At 43.7% G+C, this 16,677-nt stretch overlaps 2 protein-coding genes and 1 pseudogene across 3 annotated transcripts; all 3 read left to right on the top strand.

The window, feature by feature from the left end:
• Positions 1 to 576: 576 nt before the first annotated feature.
• On the top strand, positions 577 to 1,577 carry LOC308592766 (olfactory receptor 5AR1-like; annotated as a pseudogene). Its single transcript has one exon. The product of its transcript is annotated as an olfactory receptor 5AR1-like (transcript).
• Positions 1,578 to 6,882: 5,305 nt separating this feature from the next.
• LOC308573030 (olfactory receptor 5AR1-like) lies at positions 6,883 to 7,821 on the top strand (the record flags this gene model as incomplete). Its single annotated transcript, XM_081169702.1, has 1 exon — positions 6,883 to 7,821. The coding sequence occupies one exon, from the start codon at positions 6,883 to 6,885 to the stop codon at positions 7,819 to 7,821; it is 939 nt and encodes a 312-aa protein (XP_081025828.1).
• Positions 7,822 to 13,788: 5,967 nt separating this feature from the next.
• Positions 13,789 to 14,724, top strand: LOC308573162 (olfactory receptor 2G3-like; the record flags this gene model as incomplete). The annotated part of the gene is made up of 1 exon (XM_081169821.1): positions 13,789 to 14,724. One exon carries the CDS (start codon positions 13,789 to 13,791, stop codon positions 14,722 to 14,724), a length of 936 nt encoding a protein of 311 aa, XP_081025947.1.
• Between the last annotated feature and the right edge of the window lie 1,953 nt (positions 14,725 to 16,677).

The raw sequence follows: 16,677 nt of genomic DNA, 5'->3' as shown, positions 1-16,677 counted from the left end.
GAGGCAGTGCAAATGATAGGCAAAGTTTGCTGAATGAACTAATTGAACATAAAGAGTGTCCCACTCCAGTTTTCAACATGGCTGCCTCAGGTATGGAGCTGACAGGCTGTCTGTGTAAGATGGCTGCCTAATTCCTCTTAGCTTGCCCTACCCACCTCACCTTTGCAGTTCCCCTCTTTCAGGCAGCACTAGCAGACGGAGGGGGAGAAACTTGTTGCTTTGGGGATGCTCTGACTAGGAGTACCCATTGCTCTGTTAATCTTCATCTAACCCAGTGAGTTTTTATAATTTTTACTGCATTCATTCTCTGTGCCATTGTAATTATTTGAAAGAGTAACTTTTACCCCTAGAGAAGACACAAGTTTTAATAGATTGTGTTCCTTTCTATGCATACATCAGTTGAGAAGTATTTTGTCAGTTTTATAGAGAAGGCTAAAGAAGCAGTATCTGGCAATGCAGACTAATTATCCATTTTTCTGAAGCAGGTTACAACATTACTATTTTCTGGAACTGGCAGTACAGGCTTTGCCTTTCCTCACTTCTCCTCTTCATCTCCTGTTCTGAAATTGTCTGGTGATGTCTGAGGGCAATCACACCACTGTGACAGAGTTCATTTTTGTAGGCTTCACAGATGATCCAGCCTAGAGGTTATCCTCTTTGTGGTGTTCTTATTGATCTACCTGGCAAATTTGGTTGGGAATGTGGGCATGATCCTCTTGATCCTCCTGGATGAGCAGCTCCACACACCCATGTACTTCTTCATCTGCCAGCTCTCAGTAATGGACCTGGGCTACTCCACTGCCATTGCCCCACGCATGCTGGCTGACTTCCTGTGGCAACGTAAGGTCATCTCCTTCTCCAGTTGTGTCATTCAGTTTGTGTTTTTTGTGATATTTGTGGATGCTGAATGTTACACCTTGGCTGCCATGGCATATGACCGCTATGCTGCTATCTGCCGCCCTCTCCATTACTCCTCAGTCATGTCAAATAAGGTGTGTGTGGTGCTAGGGATTAGTTGCTACTTTGCAGGTCTGATGAGTATGGTGGCCCACACCAGTCTCACATTCAGCCTAGATTTCTGTGGGCCCAACGTTATCAACCACTTCTTCTGTGAGATCCCTCCACTCATAGCGTTGTCTTGTTCTGACACTTCCATCAGTGAAATCTTCCTCTTCTTCTGTGGAGTCAACGAGTTCAGCACCATCATTGTCATCCTTATCTCCTACTTTTTCATCTTTGCTGCCATCTTGAGGATCCGCTCTGCTGAGGGCAGACGTAAAGCCTTCTCTACCTGTGCTTCCCACCTCACCGGGGTCACCCTCTTTTATGGGACAGTTATGTTTATGTATCTGAGGCCACCATCAAGCTACTCATTAGATCAGGACAAATGGGCCTTTGAGTTCTACACACTCATGAACCCCACACTGAGCCCTCTAATCTACAGCCTGAGGAACAAGGATGTGAAGGAAGCATTTAGAAGAAAGCTACTTCCAAGGTGGAGAGGAGGTGGGGTTGTGGGCCCACCCCCCTCCCACTCAAGCGGGGGCTGGCTCAATCGGCGGGCTGGGGAGGCGTGACCTAGCTCATTTAAGGCCGGCGCGCCCGGGGACTGCCCTCTTTGCCCCGTACCAGCTGCCTGGTTTTCCCATCCCACCCACCCTTTAGGGTTAGCTAGCATTGACCTTGCTATGGACTCCGGTTGGTCGCCGCAAGGGGCCTGGTAGGAATTTTTCCAACTTGGCGCACTTCCAGCCTTTTGGTTTTTTCGCCTACCTCGTAGCAAATGTCACAACTTCCTCGGTATTGGCGGTTAGGCATTGGCAGAGGTAATTGTTATGCAAATGAAGGGGGAGGGAAGCGCCATACCTTCCCCCAATGAAAAGGGTAGTCCAGTAGAGGACTCTGGGGGGGCGTTGCCCTGTCCGAAACCTAGGGAGGTAAGGGCCTCCGGCACGCCCCCGAGCAGTGACACCTGTGGGGTCCTAGTTGGCGTACTTCAACAGGACCCCCACGGCTGGTGGATAACCCTTCCCGGTCTCCATGCCGGGTAGTCGATAGGAGCCAGTGCCTAAGGCCAATACCTTCCAATTCCTGTAATCAATAAAGTTGTGGCCTTTTATGCTCATTAATCTTAAATAATGTGTCCAGTGTCTTCATTTCACATGGGGGGAGGGGACTTGCCACGCAATCATCAACAAGAAAATGTTTTCACACTAACTCTGGTTATAACTATGAGGTGGTTCATAGAGATTGATGAGGAAAGGGATGCACTGTGTACCTAGTAGAGCAGAGTTATTCTGTGAAGTCCTGGTTATCTATACAGCCGTACCTTGGTTTTCGAACAGAATGTGTTCTGGAAGTCCGTTCAACTTCCAAAATGTTCAGAAACCAAGGTGCAACTTCCGATTGGCTGCAGGAGCATCCTGAAGCCAATTGGAAGCTGCAGAAGCTGCACCGGACATTCAGCTTCCGAGGCAAAGTTTGCAAACCGGAACACCTACTTCCGGGTTTGCGGTGTCCGAGTTCCGAGTTGTTTGTAAACTAAGCTGTTCGAAAACCAAGGTATGATTGTATACCAAATAAGTCTATTTAAAGAAGGAAATGTATAAGGAATGGTACATAGGCTGGCTAATAAATAACTGTTGTCATAATGTCTTTCAATATGAGTGTATGTATGTTTCCTGATGGAGCCTTTGGATGCAGAGGCAGCATACCAGCTGCTAGGGACAAATAATAAGGGAAGCTGTTGTCTTCATGTCCCACTTGTGAACTTTCCAGGGGCATCCAGTTAGGCACTTTTGAAGCAGAATACTGAACACAATGGACTGCTGATCCAATTCAGCGTGGGAGGTGTATGTGTGTGTTTGTGTGTGGGGTGTTTCTATGTTGCTTTTCATTCAAATGAATCCCAAAGCGGCTTAAGAACAACAACATGATAGAACATAATAGAACATCACAAATACAACATAAATCGTATAGCATAATTAACAAATATTCAGTGAAACAATTACAATCTATAAAATACTGTCAACCAAACAATGACATAAAAATAAACTAAACATCACAATTAAAGCAAAAGTCATATTTTATGATTACCAAATAATATAGCATTAGTAATCTATAAAATAATATTCGGAACACTTAACAAAATAGCAACCAGAACATAAACTAAGCACTGTTATGTTCATACACATAATCTCCCACCCCTATGACTCATAATCTTGCACTCTCTTCAGCTCATTAGGATACACATACACATAATGCCTGCAGCAGCAACTCCCTTCTGAAGGTTCCTCAGGCTAGAGGTGGCAAAGGTGAAACAAACAAACTCCTGATAGCAAACATAGTATGTATCCTCTAACAGTTCTTCTTCTTCTTCTTCTTCTTCTTCTTCTTCTTCTTCTTCTTCTTCTTCTTCTTCTTCTTCTTCTTCTTCTTCTTCTTCTTCTTCTGGAAACAGCTCCCTTATGAAGGTTCCTAGGGCTTGAGGATAGGGCAAAGATGGTGGAAAAGCCATTACCTTCTGGCCAACACAGAGTCTCTCACCCCTCAATGGATATATTCTGAAATACAGGAGGACTACAGCATAGGACTAAGCTTCCAACTTTAGGTTTAAAAGAAATAGGCTGCTGGGCTATGGTATATAACATCATATACTTAAAGTATTTAGTTACAGATAGGTAGCCGTGTTGGTCTGCCATAGTCAAAATAAAAAAATTCCTTCCAGTAGCACCTTAAAGACCAACTAAGTTAGTTCTTGGTATGAGCTTTCGTGTGCATGCACACTTCTTCAGATACACTGAAACAGAAGTTGCCAGATCCTTCTATATAGAGAGAAGGTGGGGAGGGGTATTACTCAGAAGGGTGGTGGGAATGGGAGATTGGCAGATAGCTGAGATGAGCCTGTTGACGACTCTTAACGACTGCAATAGGTCTTACAGGAAAAGGCAAGGGGTGAGAAGGTGAAAAATGGCTAAGTCATGTATAATGAGATAAGAATCCAATGTTTTTGTTCAAACCAGGTCTCTCCATGGTAAAACATGTTTTACTACAAAGGAATTTCAGAAATAGACTGGAAAGAGAAGCTGCTGAATTGCAACTCATTACCAAACTTAAAACCATGGAGAGACCTGGTTTGAACAAAGACATTATACATGACTTAGCCATTTTTCACCTTCTCACCCCTTGCCTTTTCCTGTAAGACCTATTGCAGTCGTTAAGAGTCGTCAACAGGCTCATCTCAGCTATCTGCCAATCTCCCATTCCCACCACCCTTCTGAGTAATACCCCTCCCCACCTTCTCTCTATATAGAAGGATCTGGCAACTTCTGTTTCAGTGTATCTGAAGAAGTGTGCATGCACACGAAAGCTCATACCAAGAACTAACTTAGTTGGTCTTTAAGGTGCTACTGGAAGGAATTTTTTTATTTAAAGTATTTAGGTGGTCATTCCCTTTCCCCAGAGAATCATGGAAGAAGTTGTAGTTCTGTGAGGTGGGGGACATGAATGTCTAACAGTGACTTCTTATTAAGTACCCACTCAAAATATAATTTCAATGATCTTTGGAGGAATCCATGACAGTTTTAATTATGAGGTACTCTACTTCCAGAAGAGGAACTTCAAAGGAAGCACCATCCACATTTGGCTGAGGAGGATTCTGTGACATATTGGGAGGACTGAGTCAATTCTAGGTATAATTTTCTGTATAACAGCACAAAATTTGTGTTGCTGAGGAAAGGTTCAAGAGAAAGAACTTCAATTAACATCTTTAATTATCTCTGTAAGGATGAAAGGGAGAAAGTGACAAGGGGAGTACCCTTGAGAAGTATTTTTAATGGCTACCTGTGGAGCCATGTAATCCTTGCATCAGCCATCTGGGGTTCTGAGCTGGATAAATAAATACCACCTTTCTGACTTGCCAGTTTACAACAGCTAAGAACCAGAGGAGAGGACAAAAGTATGGACTGAGCATCTGACTTTCAGGTGGGATAAAGTTTTTCAAAGCAGGAGGGGCTCAAGGTTGTGTAAGTAGATATGTGAACCCAAGCTAGCTCAGGGAATTTTGGAAATTTAAGAAGACAAGGTTTCTGCTTGAGGAATCCCCTAGCAAACATTGTCCATGCTAGAGAGTCCACCTTGCTTAGAATTCTTACTCAAGTTGACATTGAAAGCCAAGCAAGAATCTCCTGAAAGCAGTTGTTGTTGTTGTTGTTGTTGTCGTCGTCGTGCTGCTAGAATTGGGCAACAGATAGGCACAACAATTTTTAACAACCCAAATGCTGTGCTCTTCCAAGGGTAGTCTGGTTAAAATGGCTGGTGAGTAAGATGCAGTGATGGCCACTGACCTGGATAGCTTTAAAAGAGGATTAGACAAATTTATAGAAGAAAAGGCTATCAGTGGCTGCTATGCACGGTGGTTATGTTCTACCTTCACTGTTACAGGCAGCAATACTATTTGCTGTGAATCACAAATGAGGAGAGTGCCATTTCATTCATGTCCTGCTTGTGGACTTTCCATAGGCATGTGGTTGGCTGCTGTGATAGCAGAATGCTGAACTTAAGAGGCCTTCAACCTAATCCAGCAGGGGTTGGCTTAGCTTCTTAATGTTTACATATTCAAAACCAGGACAATTTCAGGGTCATTATCTTCTTTTATAGCAGGCAGAGCTAACAATTCAGGGGGATCTGCACAGGGAATATTTACTTCAGTGGAATCTGGAATAAGTCATGCAAACAGGGTGCTACAGAGACCATGGATATAACCCAGAGAACTAGTAGGACAATGGAAGGTTCCAGGCCCTGTGCTTCTCTCATGGTTCTCTCAGGGAAGGTTGGGTAGAAGACTAGAAGATCCATTAGCTCCCAGGAAGAAGAGATGGTAGCAGGAGAAGAGTAACATCAGGAGAGTATAGATGCTTCCTCCCCTTCTCCCACAGATTAGTGATTTGGGGAAAAACACCAGACTCCTCCTATGTCAGGGAAAGAGGGGAAGGAGTGTCTTATAGGAGCTATCTGAAGGCAGCCCTGTTTCGGGAAGCTTTTAATGTTTGATGTATTATAGTATTTTAATATTCTTTTGGAAGCCGCCCAGAGTGGCTGGGGAAGCCCAGCCAGATGGGCGGGGAATAAATAATAAATTATTATTATTATTATTACTATTCACCCAGAAGTCCCATTTTTTAGCCTAACCCTATCTGCCATGGTGGAAAAGATTGCAGAAGCTTCATATCCTCAATAAACTGCACCAGTTACATAAATGTGCCCCTGGATGTGTTTCCCTTTTTACTGCACTCTCTGGCTACACTTTTCTAGATCCACATGCAAAGTATATGAAAAAAAATTATTCACTCTATTGGGATCTGGTAAGAAATGGAGCTACCAGCATGAGTTTGACCGAACTGCAGGAGGCAGTGGAAGACAGGAGTGCCTGGCGTGCTCTGGTCCATGGGGTCACGAAGAGTCGGACACGACTAAATGACTAAACAACAACAACAAATGGAGCAAATAATGGTCAAAACTTTATAAAGCAGCATATTCTATCTGTGGCTTTAACTAAGGCAGGCTTTGATTCCAATCAGGGAAGCGAATGAATAAAAATGTTTAATTATTGTACTTTCCTCCATATAATAAAATAACTGCTTTCTTTTCTTTAGGAAGAAACACTGAATGTGATAGTTTATGTTCCTTTCATAACATTGACTAAGGGGACTTGAAGTGATTGGTGGACCCAGTTGCAGAAGGAGTGCTGTATTCTCTGTCCAGCAGGGCAGACTGCCTTTCTCCCATTCTATTGCTCTACACTACAAAGCATTTCTTCTGACTCAAGTAGTGTCTTCTGTCTTCTGTCCGGATCCCAAGATCCCCAATTTGTCTTCAGCCATGATGGCTGAGGGCAATCATAGCCAGGTGACAGAGTTCATTTTCTTGGGCTTCACAGATAATCCACGCCTCGAAATGGCTCTCTTTGTGGTCTTTCTTTTCATCTACCTGGCAGATGTGGTAGGAAATGTGGGCATGATCCTCCTGATCACCGTAGATGAGCAACTCCACACACCCATGTATTTCTTCCTTTGCCACCTCTCCTTAGTGGATCTGGGCTACTCTACTGCCATTGCCCCACGCATGCTGGCTGACTTCTTACGCCAGCGAAAAATTATCTCCTTCTCCAGCTGTGCCACACAGTTTGCATTTTTTGTAGGTTTTGTGGATGCTGAATGCTATGTCTTGGCTGCCATGGCATATGACCGCTATGTGGCCATCTGCCGTCCTCTCCATTATACCACAGTCATGTCAAAGCAGGTTTGCATGGTACTGGCTATTGGTTCCTATGTAGCAGGTCTAATAAGCCTGGTGTCCCATACCAGCCTGACTTTCAGTTTAGATTACTGTGGCTCCAATATCATCAATCATTTCTTCTGTGAGATCCCCCCACTCCTAGCATTGTCTTGCTCTGACACCTACATGAGTGAGATCCTCCTCTTCAGCCTCTGTGGCTTCATCGAGTTCAGCACCATCCTTATCATCCTTATCTCCTATCTCTTCATCTTTGCTGCCATCATGAGGATCCGCTCTGCTGAAGGCAGACGTAAGGCCTTCTCTACATGTGCTTCCCATCTCATTGGAGTCACCCTCTTTTATGGGACAGTTATGTTTATGTATCTGAGACCGACATCCAGTTACTCATTAGATCAGGACAAATGGGCCTCTGTGTTCTACACGGTTGTGATTCCTATGCTCAACCCTCTAATATACAGCCTTAGGAACAAAGATGTGAAGGAAGCTTTTAGAAGAGTTGTCAGCAGAAAAGTTTTATCCCAGTAATATCTTCTCTCAGTGCTCTTTCTAGTCAATTCTGCTTGTCCTTTGCCTAGAAAGCACGGGTCTGAGCAGTTTCCCACTTGTCTCAGACTTTCTAGGCATGGGTCCAAATGATTTTGCCTTTGCCTCCCACTGTCCTCCAGAAAACCCACTCCTTAGTGCTAAATCTGAAGAAACAGTAACCTGTGGAAAATTCAATTGCTGTTTGTTCTGATTCAGCACTAAATATTGAGTTTCCCTGGGGGAAAGCAGCAGGGCAGCCTTCAGTGATGACATGCTAAGTTCAAAACATTACGAGAAGGAATACATTCCATGTCTTATGCTGCAATATAATATTGTGCAGGAGTCTATAGATGTTTACAGAGTATGATAATAGCTATTCTATACTACTAAGGAAAGAGAGGGAAGAAGACTTGTTTCCATTAAGAGCTGTAATATTTGTTTCCAAGTGTGTGGCTCTATGAATATAATGCAAGTTTTAGAATAATTACAATATTTCCCAGTATTTTTCACTAAACACACACACACACAATTATTCTCAAAACAAAAAAGAGTTAATGATAATATCTTACTTTCAAATGTTTTATTTATGAAAAACATTATTAGAATTTTTTTCTACTTTAATTTTGATTGCAGTGATGATGAGCCATACACAAAGCAAACATTTTAAGAGAGTATTATATTGATTCACATTTTTCTGCACCCAGAGAGTTGGAGTTTGAGAAAATTAATTACAGTTATGTCTCGTTGGTATTCATGGGACTGAAGTTGGTCATGACTAAGCTTTCACATTAATTTTAGTGGGACTAAGTGTTTCCTTTCATGCGTCAAAATATATTAGGGACTATGTCAGGACGGAAAAAGGACTATAAAAAACACTCCAGAAAAATTACTTTAAGAGGTGAGCTCAATCCTTTGCTATGCAGAAGTAAGTCTCATTGAGCTCAATGAGACTTTCAGGTATGTGTATAGGATTGAAGCCTTAGTAATCATTTAAGTTCTACTTACTACATTACACTCGCTGAAAGTTTTTGGGTTTATTTCTCAAGCTACTTATGGGAGATTTATGTGACTCTGGGTTATGTGAGGCTTGCATCAAAAATGGAAGGTGGAAAATGGTGTGGTGGAAAATGGTGGTCAAAATGCATAGTCAAATTATATGTTCTGCATCCTCATAAAAATGCAGCATAACAAGAGTCACTGAGGTGAAGGTATGGTTGCTTCCCAAAAGACAAATTCTACACACATTCCTGATGATTTGTGCTCATGATGCTCTAAAGACAGTCATACACAATCCTGCTTTCAATCTTGTTTGCTCCTCCAAATGTTTTGAGGTGGTCATTTCATGGACTGTGGCTGGATGAAAGACGACAAAGTGCTAGGGTAGCATCAGGTCGTTGGATAGAGGGTGAACAACTAAAATGATGTCTATATTTGCCTATATAGTGTAGATCCCAGTGGAAATACTTTGAAGATTCTTAGGATTCTGTCCTGTAATACATTACTGAATAAAGTCTGTCTGATTTGGAATTTAGTGTGGGCCTCCATACTTGAACCCCTCAAGAGGAATTCCCCCCAGAGTAGCCAATATGGTGCTCTCCAGATATTGTTGACTCCAGTCCGAGCCAATATGGCCAATGGTCAGGGATGATGGGAGTTGTAGTCCAACAACATCTGGATGGCACCACATGAGTTACCATTGATGTCAGAAAGATGCTCGTGGCTATAAGACTAGTCATTCCTTTACAGGGATAGGCCTGATCCTCAAACAACCCCTGCTCCACAAAGTGGCTTACTACTAAATATAGTGGACATGTGCACTAATTTACAGAGGGCATTCCTATATTTGAAGTCAGAAGGCAACCCTCAGAAAACCTGAGACCTCTGCACTGGCCTGAGACCTCCAGGTATAGGGCGGTATATAAATTCAATAAATAAATAAATACTATTTGATGGAGTCTTCTATTTGAATGGTTCCCCAACCCTAGCCCATTTTAAGATGAGAGAAAATAAGAGAGAAAAGGGACTTGAAATTGCCCAAGATCCTTAGCACCTGAGCAGCAGAATGAGTACACACTCAAGTCACCTGGCACACAGTTTCTCTATGTTGACATGTATTTCTATTTAAACTATAGTTGCACGTCAAGGCCCCGTACTCTCTCCTTTGATGAAATAAAACACTAGTATTTTACTGTAGGTTAATGGGTGAAAAAAAGGTCACAACTTTTATTGGTTACAGAATGTGAGTGGTATTGGCTTTAGGTATTGGACCCAAGTATATCTGACTCTTGCCTGCCATGCAGGAAGTCTCACAACGGTTGGCCACCTGTAGGGGGGTCATGCGAAAGGCTGGGCTGGATGAATCCCTAGCTGGAATTAAGATTGCCGGAAGAAATATCAACAACCTCAGATATGCAGATGACACAACATTGATGGCAGAAAGTGAGGAGGAATTAAAGAACCTTTTAATGAGGGCGAAAGAGGAGAGCGCAAAATATGGTTTGAAGCTCAACATCAAAAAAACGAAGATCATGGCCACTGGTCCCATCACCTCCTGGTAAATAGAAGGGGAAGAAATGGAGGCAGTGAGAGATTTCACTTTCTTGGACTCCGTAATCACCACAGATGGTGACAGCAGCCATGAAATTAAAAGACGCCTGCTTCTTGGGAGAAAAGCAATGACAAACCTAGACAGCATCTTAAAAAGCAGAGACATCACCTTGCCAACAAAAGTCCGTATAGTTAAAGCTATGGTCTTTTTTAAAAAAAAATAAATTTTTTATTGGTTTTACAACATTTTTTAAACAACACAAACAAATAAAAAGACAAACAAACATGTATAATTTCATAACCTTTTTTTCATATCCCTCCCTTCTCGGATTCCCCCATACCTCCCCTTTCTGCATTCCAATTTCCAAAATTATTTCAGCAGCTTCTAATTAATTTTATCAAATATATAACCTCTTAGTCTTTTCTTCAACTTAATCTTACGTCACTGTAATCCCTTTTTCTTTCTCAACACCTTGACATTTTAGCATTCATCAATTTTATAATAGTTCTTAAGGTAAATTTTAAATTTCTTAAAAGGTCCGTATAGTTAAAGCTATGGTCTTCCCAGTAGTGATGTATGGAAGTGAGAGCTGGACCATAAAGAAGGCTGACCGCCGAAGAATTGATGCTTTTGAATTATGGTGCTGGAGGAGACTCTTGGGAGTCCCATGGACTGCAAGAAGATCAAACCTATCCATTTTTAAGGAAATCAGCCCTGAGTGGTCACTGGAAAGACAGATCGTGAAGCTGAGACTCCAATACTTTGGCCACCTCATGAGAAGAGAAGATTCCCTGGAAAAGATCCTGATGTTGGGAAAGATGGAGAGCACAAGGAGAAGGGGACGACAGAGGATGAGATGGTTGGACAGTGTTCTCAAAGCTACCAGCATGAGTTTGACTAAACTGTGGGAGGCAGTGGAAGACAGAAGTGCCTGGCGTGCTCTGGTCCATGGGGTCACGAAGAGTCGGTCATGACTAAACAACTAAACAACAACAACAAGGGGGAGTGCTGTTGATGTACATCAACCAGGAGCTCCCCCATGGTAACCAGAAAGTTCGTGCCATGGCCCTAGCCACCACCTAGGCTTCGGACAGGAACCATGACCCCCGGATTCCTTTAACGGAATACCCTTAAAGGGGAGAGTTAGGTGATGGCCACAACCTCCCCTCCGATAAACCAAGGTTTTCCAATGCCTAGCCACCAAACCTTACAAAGTTGTGACAATGTGCTACAAGGTAGGTGAAAACCAAGTGGCTGGTGCCAATCTGCCAAATGGAAATATTCCTACCAGGCCCCTTCAGCAGGCGACCAACCGAAGTCCATAGCAAGGTCAAGGTGAAGAACACCAGAAGGGAGGGCGGGAGATCCGTGGAAGCCAGGATTAGAGAGGGAGATCTCCTGAGTGCGCAGCCGCTTTCATGTGGCAAGCCACGCCCCCCAGCCGGCTGGATTGGCCTGCTGTGGTCATGACGCACGCCAGGGCTCCCTGTGATGCGGGGGCCTAAACATGCCCCCCCCCGCGCTGAAAGGCAGGAAGTGCAAGGCCCGCGTGCAACCCCGCCTCTCTCTGAAGAGAAGTGGCTCTAGTATTTCTAAATTTCAGAGAGGAACCAGGGGGCTTGTTGTTATCATCACTGATCAGCACTGACAACTAGACTCATTTGCAATGAAGCAATCAGAAGCACACTTTTTGGCCCCCAATCTGCTGGGGCAAGTAGATGTGGTTTGGAGAAAACACCCTGGCAGGCCAAACTGGAACCCCCACCAGGCCTAATCTGGCCCACAACCAGAGGCTCCAAGCCCTCTGTTTTATTGTGTCACAATATTTTTTTGTATGTGTTTGCTGTAACAGACTAATGTGAGGTGATTCTTCAGAGACATCAAATCCCAAGTGCTTCTCCTACTTTTCTATAACCTTTGCTTTCCATCCTGTTTTTTCTTCTGCAGAAACATAATGGAGGAGTAAGAAAGGATCCTTGACAGTAACTTTTCAGCTCCGCGCTTGTTGGGTTGGGTTTTGGGGTGGGGGGTGGGGGGTGGAGTGTGGAGTGTGTTTCTGGGAAGCGGCAGGGCAGTTACAGAACTCCAGGTAATATAACTGCTTCCTAACTGTGTTGCGAAAATGGGGCAAAATGCTAATGTTTAAATTTTATTTAGTTTGTTGCTTTAATAACAACAGGAAGTCACCAATGTGCACTATGTTTTTATAATCACTGGGAACTGGTTCCACATACAACAATTTCCAGAAGGATAGCTGTGTTAGGTTTGTTGCAGCACAATAACAAAAAAGTATTGTAGTACCTTAAAAACTAACATATTGATGACTGCATAAGTGTTCGTGGACTACAGTCTGGGATTTTGCAGGTTCTGTCTACTCATCCTTTCCACTTAACCATCCCCTTACTTATGAATTCCTGCAGTCAACTGACTTATGGCTAGGACCTAGAAACTTGTACCAACACTTTCCTCTGATTTTCAGAGCATTCTATAAATTAACAAGAAAAGAAATTACGTTTGAAAATTAACAAAGAGAAGAGAAAAGTTTGAGGTGTGGGCTTGTGCTTATCTTACTTTTAAGATCATCAAGGGGTGTTTGTATGGCTGTCCTTTCTTTCACTGTACAAAGCATCTCTCTAGTGGCTTGCAGCCTTCCTGGGAGCCCCTGCTTCCTGAAAATCTTTGGTTCAGCTTTCCTGTAAGTGCTGGGTGGTGAGAAAGCTGTCCACCATGCTTCTGACAGCTATTCATTGTTGCTGTTTTGCAAATGAAGTCTCTTCTGCTGTTAAAGAAATAGGGGAGGGCATTATGAAAGATGAAAGGAAGGACTTCCCTTAAAAAACCCTAAAAAACCACCCAAATTCTGAGGCTCTCAGGAACCTGATTCCTAGTTTCCTACACTTCTCCAAATAGGGAAGACATCATAGAGCAGCTCCTCCCATGCACTTTTTCAGATTAGTAAGCAGAACATGGAAGCAACAGAGCAGTGGGGAAATATTTAATCAGGGGTGGGGTGGGGTGGAACAACATACTCACTGAAAGCTTATGCTTTCTAAAGTCTCCTGCAATGAGACAGAAAAATGGATGTCTCTTTTGCAGAGAAAGAAAACTGCCAAGAAATTGGAAGAGAGGTCTTGGAACATCAATTTAGCATTCACCCCACCATTGAAATGCTACTTCCTTGTCTCCATTTCAAACACTATCATTAAGACACAGAGCTGCATTGTGTGTTTTTCTCATGGAAAGGTAAGTTTTTCCCCCAGCAGTGGAACATCCATAGAGTACAAGGAAATTTGCAAGGGTTGCCATTCTCATCACTTCAGTGAGCATCAATACCAGGAGCAGTATATGTCACTAGGTGCTGATTCTGCACTTCACTTCATCTGCTGTTTTCCCTTATCCTCCTCACAGATTAAATGTGAATGAAAATGATTGGCTGCAACAAAACATTTGTGGCCGAGTTCATATTTTTGGGGTTCTCCAATCAACCAAGGGTGCAGCCGGTGCTCTTTGTGGTGTTTCTGGCTTGTTATCTGTTCACAGTGTTTGGGAACATCATCATCATCTCAGTTGTCAGCACTTACCCTCGGCTTCATACACCCATGTACTTCTTCCTTATCAATTTGTCTTTCTTAGACATTTATTATGTCTCCACCAATGTCCCCCAGATGCTGATGAACCTTGTGACCAGAAGGAAAACTATCTCATTCTGGGGTTGTGCAATCCAGATGTATTTTTCCCTGGCGTTTGGCATGACAGAGTGCTTTCTGCTTGGTGTCATGGCTTATGATCGGTATGTGGCAATCTGTCAGCCTTTGCTTTACATGGCCATCATGAACTGGAAGCTCTGTGCTCAGCTGGCTGCTTTTTGCTGGTGCAGCAGTTTGATGAGCTCCATGATTATTAACATTTTCACCTTACAATTGCCTTTCTGTGGTCCTAACATCTTGAACCATTATTTCTGTGAGGTGCCAGCAGTGCTGTCTTTGGCTTCCACTGACACTTACCTTGCTGAAATGGTTGTCTTTGTTTTCAGCATTATCATAGTCTTCATTCCCTTCCTGTTTATTATTGTCTCATACACCTACATTTTCTTAGCTGTGCTGCGGATACAAACTGCCCAAGGAAGGGTCAAGGCATTCTCTACCTGTGCATCCCACCTCACTGTTGTCACCATATTTTATGGGACAGCCATCTTCATGTACATGCGACCAAGGTCGAAGTCCTCACGAGACGGGGACAAAGTGATTGCTTTGTTTTATACCATTATAATGCCCATGCTTAACCCCCTGATATATAGCCTAAGGAACAAGGATGTGAAAGATGCTCTGAAGAGACCATTGGTGCTAATAAGATGATGGGTTTTTCTGACCAGATGGTACCCAGAAATAACTTTTTGTTATTAAGCAGCATATAAATCTCACTAAGGAATGATGGACATGTCAGTCAGGATTTAAGCCAGGTTCCACCCTGTATGATGACCTCTGCCAGGAGAGAGACAGGGGAAATGTGTCCCTGTTAATTCTCCTTGAACTCTCAGTAGCTTTCAATGCCATCAGCCACTTCTGGAGCAGGTGTCTGAGTTAGGGATGGGCAGCTCCACTTTGAAGTGGTTCCAGTCCAGCTTGAATGGTCATTTCCAGAGGGTGATGCTTGGGGAGTGCTCTTCAGCCCCATGGAGCCTTCAAAGTGGGGTTCCTAAGGGTTCAATTTCATCCCCTTTGCTGTTTAACATGAAACCACTGAGTGGGGTTATCCAGAGTTTTGGAATATGTTGTCATAAATATGCTGATGACACACAGCTCTACTTCCCCTTACATCTGCAGTTGTGGCTGGGGATGTGCTGGACTATTGTCTTGCCTTGATAATGGATTGAATGAGAAGCAACAACTGTAGCTCAATTCAGACAAGACTGAGGCACTGTTTCTGGGTGGTTCCCTAGACTGAATGGATGGGAGGTTGCCTGCTCTTGATGGGGTTACACTTCTTCTGAAGGAGTGGGTACTTCTGGACCCTTTGCTATTGCTTGAAGCTCATGTGGTTTCAGTGGCACAGAGTGCCTTTCATCAGCCTATTATAGTGGTCATGAAGGCCCAAGCTAGACCAGTGAGAGCTGGTCATCAGCATACACAATGACAATGAAGTCCCCTAAACAATAGTCAGCAGTCCTAGTCAGGGCTTTTTTCCCCAGTTGGGACTCACTGGAACACAGTTCTAGCTCCTCTCAGATGGGCACCATTGCCATTCTAAGAGAACAAGAGAGTCATTCATGCTGAGTCCTAGCACCTCTTTTTCTAGAAAAATAGCACATTGGTCCTAGGGTTCTCCAACACCATGCTGAAGACCACCTTCACTAAATCAGATAAGGACGAGGTGTCAGCATCCCCAGTGTGACTCTGTGACTCACAACTAGGTGCAAGGATGTGAAATATGTTCTGGCAAGACAACTGATGCCAATGAGCTGGTAGTTGTTGTTGTTTTCTGGACATTTCTCAGAGAACTTTTTGTTATTTATGAGCATATAAATCTCATTGATGAATCCCATGCATAAAAAGAAAGTTTGATCCAAGGAATCCCTGTCTGTTTGTGGCCAGGTGGTTGTCATTATTTATTTTTGACATGGTCGATCACGAACTCCTGGACCACCGCCTTGCCAAAGTGAGGATCCAGGGCACAGTCCTTCAATGGCTGCGCTCATTTCTCTCTGGTCAGGGACAGAGGGTGGCGCTTGGTGGGGAATTGTCATCGTGCCACTCCTTGGTGTGTGGAGTACCTCAGGGTGCGATACTCTCCCCGATGCTTTTTAACATCTTTATGCGCCCCCTCGCCCAGCTTGTCCGGAGTTTGGGGCTGGTTTGCCATCAGTATGCTGATGACACCCAACTCTATCTGTTGATGGATGGCCATCCTGACTCGGCTCCAGACACACTGACCAGATGTTTGGAAGCTGTGGCTGGATGGTTATGTGGGAGCCGGTTGAAGCTAAATCCTTCGAAGACAGAGGTCCTGGGGCTGGGACGGGACAATATGGGATTGGGGGGGCAACTCCCATCTCTTCCGGGGGCGCAATTAGTGCCAGCACCATCCGTTAAGAGTTTGGGTGTAATCTTCGACACCTCCCTTTCCATGGAGGCGCAGATTGCAGCTATAACAAAGGTGACATTTTTCCATCTCCGCCAAGCTAAGCAGTTGGCTCCTTACCTTTCTCGCCCTGACCTAGCCACTGTGATCCACGTGACGGTCACCTCCAGACTGGATTATTGTAACTCGCTCTACGTGGGGCTGCCCTTGAGACAGACCCAGAAACTCCA

The sequence above is a fragment of the Podarcis bocagei genome, assembly GCF_964188305.1.
Source record: "Podarcis bocagei genome assembly, chromosome: 1".
In the NCBI taxonomy this organism is placed as follows: domain Eukaryota; kingdom Metazoa; phylum Chordata; class Lepidosauria; order Squamata; family Lacertidae; genus Podarcis; species Podarcis bocagei.
The sequence above is the reverse complement of the archived record's forward strand: the minus strand, read 5'-3'. Positions and strand labels throughout refer to the sequence as shown.